The following is a 3,878-nucleotide window of genomic DNA, read 5'->3' as shown; positions in this document are numbered from 1 at the left end:
GAAAGGAAGCGATGGCGGCCTTGGCGCCCGCCCCGCGCCCAGGGACACAGACGCGAATCCCTCGAGACCCTCTGCGGGGACTGCCAGGGGGGGTCCTGAGTTCTGCAGCTTGGCAACCGCCTCCTCCGTGTTCTGCAGCTCCGGGCAGCGGCGGGGGGTGCGTCCTGCGGCAGCTGCAGGGCTCCGTCCCGCCCGCTGTCCCCGCCACTCCGTACTGCTGTCCCGGGCGGAGTGGACTCGGGGAGGGCCCAGCCTCCGTGCTCCGCCCCTGGCCCGGCAGGACCCGGCTCGGCGCGCCCTCGGCAGAAAGCCCTCCTCCCCGGCCAAGGTAGAGGAAGTTGGGCTCCCGCCTGGCTGGGAGGCGGGAGGGAGCCCGCTCCTGTTGTTTTCCGCCGGCGGGAGTGGGCAGGCAGGCGCAGGGGGCGGGGTGCGCCCTCCCTCCCCGGCCAGGGCGCTCGGGAGCCGGGACCCGAGCCTGCAGCTGAGCGCCGCTCCCGGCCCCGGACACCCGGCTCAACCAAGCATCCTTCCTGGGGGCTGAGAAAGTGGGGCCACTCTGCCGTTCCGAGGACCCGAGAGGAGCCCTTGGTCCCCCGGGCCCCGGTGCCCTGAGGCGCACACGTCCAGCCCAGCCTGAGCCTGCATTTCCTGAGCTGGGATCTGGGGCGAGATGGCCGCAGGCGGCGGTGCGCCCGAGCCCCGCGTCCTCGTCTGCCTCGGGGCGCTCCTGGCCGGCTGGGTCGCCGTAGGTAAGGGGCCGCGATCTGGAGGGAAAAGTTGAGTTTTCCCAGTCAGCGGTGGGGAGGGGACAGCGAGGGACCGAATTCCCTCCGACTCCGCTTGGATCCGTGGTGGCCGCAGCCTGGAAGCCGCCCCAGGAGGGTCTTGGTTTCCTGCTTGCAGCTCGGCGGTCTTTGCAGGAAGGAATTTTCCCGGGCGCGTGAGGCTGCAGAGGACCCGAGCCGAGGTGCAGGGGAAAATAAAGAGGCACGTGTGCCGGCAAAGTGATTTTTTTTTTTAAGCGTCGGATGTAAATTCGCTTTCTGGTTTTACCAATACCTGATACGCTGGTGCTCAAACTCGAGACTCCCACTTTACTTTTCTCCTCCCTCTGCCCAAGGTTGAACTCGCCTTACACCTGTAACCGGTGGACTTCCCTACACACCTTTGCAAGTCTTCCTGTGCTGACCAGCGCCTTCAAAGCGGGGTCTTCCGCCTTTACTTTTGGAAAAGCTTTTTATTTTGAAATACTTGGCAGGCTTACAAAAGACTTCCCCTCACACTTGACATGATTGACAAAAGGTCTGAAATGCTTCATCTATGGCCTGCTTTGCTACGAAAAAAGAATTGGGGGGTGCTTACAAAAATATGTAGAATGTAAAAAGATTGAAATATATATATATATATATATATGAATTTAATTCACCAGCATGCCTACTGTGCATGCCTACTGTGTGCTGGGAGTGTGACAAGCTGGGAGGTGGCTGGGGTGCAGGGAGAGGAGGTGGAGCCAGGAGGTGGTGAAGTTTGCCAGGATGCAGGCAGAGCCCTACTTTTTGTGTTCCCGGGTCTGCTCCACCCAACTGGTCTCCTCTTGCACGTTTCTGGAGATGAGTTGTAAATTATGCTGGAGCTTCCTAGCACCAAGTACCAAAAGTTCCTAATTGTTAGGCTCCTACAATTTTATTTTGCTTTTTTTTTTTTTTTTAAACCAACCGTTTAAAAACAATAACATCTCTAGGTTTCCAGTTTATCTGGAAAAATCTGAAGGTCTGGCAACATGGGGCCTGCCTTCCCAGTTGGAACTGGGCAGTGGTCATCCTTTTATCTAGGGCACGTGAGCCCAAATTTGTTCCACCTCTCCCTGTTGTAATATTCGCCCCCCCCCCCCACCTTCTGTCATGGGTGTTACCTGCTGGCCCTCCAGGCATTTGGCTGAGTAATCACTGCGCTGGGGTATGTGTGGCAGGGGAGAAGGACAGTTCCCAGTTGGTCATCTCTGGACGTGAAAGGTGGTCGTCAAGTATTCCCATCTCCCCAGCTGTTAGCACTGTTTCCTGCAAGATGAACACCAGGAACCTGGGAAGACAGAAGAACCCTGGGATTAAGTCATCCTGCTGGAATGACCTGGCATTCAGGCTGACTGCCGCCCGCCCCATGGGGAACCTATCTCCACTGCTATGGCCAGCTATTTTTTTCGAGCCAGGCTCTCTGTTGCCCAGCCTGGAGTGCAGCGGCGCAATCACTGCACTGATCCTCCCACCTTAGCCTACAAGTAGCTGGGACTACAGGCATGCGCCACCACGCCTAGCTAATTTTTTTTTTTTTTTTTTTTTTGAGACGGAGTCTGGCTCTGTCTCCCAGGCTGGAGTGCAGTGGCCGGATCTCAGCTCACTGCAAGCTCCGCCTCCCGGGTTTCCGCCATTCTCCTGCCTCAGCCTCCGGAGTAGCTGGGACTACAGGCGCCCACCACCTCGCCCGGCTAGTTTTTTGTATTTTTAGTAGAGACGGGGTTTCACCGTGTTAGCCAGGATGGTCTCGATCTCCTGACCCCGTGATCCGCCCGTCTCGGCCTCCCAAAGTGCTGGGATTACAGGCTTGAGCCACCGCGCCCGGCCCCTCAAATGGTTTCTTTTGTGATCATGTCATTCTATGCGTTGGAGGAGAAGACAATGTTAGCTGAAGTTCCAAGACTAAAGTTTCACCAGGGCTTTTTTCCAAGCCACTGTTCCTGTATTTCCTTGCCAAGGAGTTAGGCAAGGGGCAGGTCTGCAGGTCGCATGTTGCATCTGTAACTCTAAAGTTCATCTTCCTTTTTGTCATGGGGGTTGCCACTGGAGAATTTGGGTTGTCAGTCCTAACAATTTAAAAAGAATTCTTGGCCGGGCGCGGTGGCTCCCGCCTGTAATCCCAGCACTTTGGGAGGCTGAGGCGGGCGGATCACCTGAGGTCAGGAGTTTAAGACCGGCCTGGCCAACATGGTGAAACCCATCTCTACAAAAATTCAAAAAATTAGCGGGGCATGATGGCGGGTACCTGTAATCCCAGCTACTCAGGAGACTGAGGCAGGAGAATTGCTGGAACCCGGAAGGCAGAGGTTGCAGTAAGCCGAGATTGAGCCATTGCACTCCAACCTGGGCAACAGAGTGAGACTTCATCTCAAAAAATAAACGAAGACATAAAAAGAATTCTTACCTGCTCTTTTTTTTGTTTTGTTTTGTTTTTTGAGACAGTCTTGTTCTGTTACCCAGGCTGGAATGCAGTGGGGTGATCTTGGCTCACTGCAACCTCCGTCTCCCCGGTACAAGCGATTCTCCTGCCTCAGCCTCCCGAGTAGGTGGGATTACAGGCATGTGCCACCACGCCTGGCTGATTTTTTGTATTTTTAGTAGAAACTGGGTTTCACCATATTAGCCAGGCTGGTCTCGAGCTCCTGACCTCAGGTGATCTGCCGCCTCGGCCTCCCAAAGTGCTGGGATTATAGGCGGGAGCCACCGCTCTCGGCCATTCAGCTAATATTTGTGTTTTTAGTAGCGACGAGGTTTCACCATGTTGGCTAGGCCGGTCTCGAACTCCTGACCTCAAATGATCCACCTGCCTCGACCTCCCAAAGTGCTGGGATTACAGGTGTGAGCCATTGCCCCCGGCCCTCACCTGCTTTTTTGTGTTTTTTTGTTTTTTTGTTTTTTTTTGAGACGGAGTCTCGCTCTGTCGCCCAGGCTGGAGTGCAGTGGCCAGATCTCAGCTCACTGCAAGCTCCGCCTTCCGGGTTCCTGCTATTCTCCTGCCTCAGCCTCCGGAGTAGCTGGGACTACAGGCGCCCGCCACCTCGCCCGGCTAGTTTTTGTATTTTTAGTAGAGACGGGGTTTCACCGTGT

General features: G+C 55.8%; 1 protein-coding gene across 1 annotated transcript in view; it reads left to right on the top strand.

Moving 5' to 3' along the window:
- Positions 1-330: 330 nt before the first annotated feature.
- VSIG10 (V-set and immunoglobulin domain containing 10) overlaps positions 331-3,878 on the top strand; it is a 46,252-nt gene continuing 42,704 nt past the window's right edge. Inside the window, exon 1 of the mRNA XM_023204411.2 lies at positions 331-749. Within this exon, the coding sequence (XP_023060179.1) occupies positions 671-749 (79 nt within the window). The 5' untranslated portion in view covers positions 331-670. The remainder of the gene's footprint in view (positions 750-3,878) is intronic.

The sequence above is a fragment of the Piliocolobus tephrosceles genome, chromosome 10 (genome assembly GCF_002776525.5).
Source record: "Piliocolobus tephrosceles isolate RC106 chromosome 10, ASM277652v3, whole genome shotgun sequence".
Lineage (NCBI taxonomy): Eukaryota > Metazoa > Chordata > Mammalia > Primates > Cercopithecidae > Piliocolobus > Piliocolobus tephrosceles.
The sequence above is the reverse complement of the archived record's forward strand: the minus strand, read 5'-3'. Positions and strand labels throughout refer to the sequence as shown.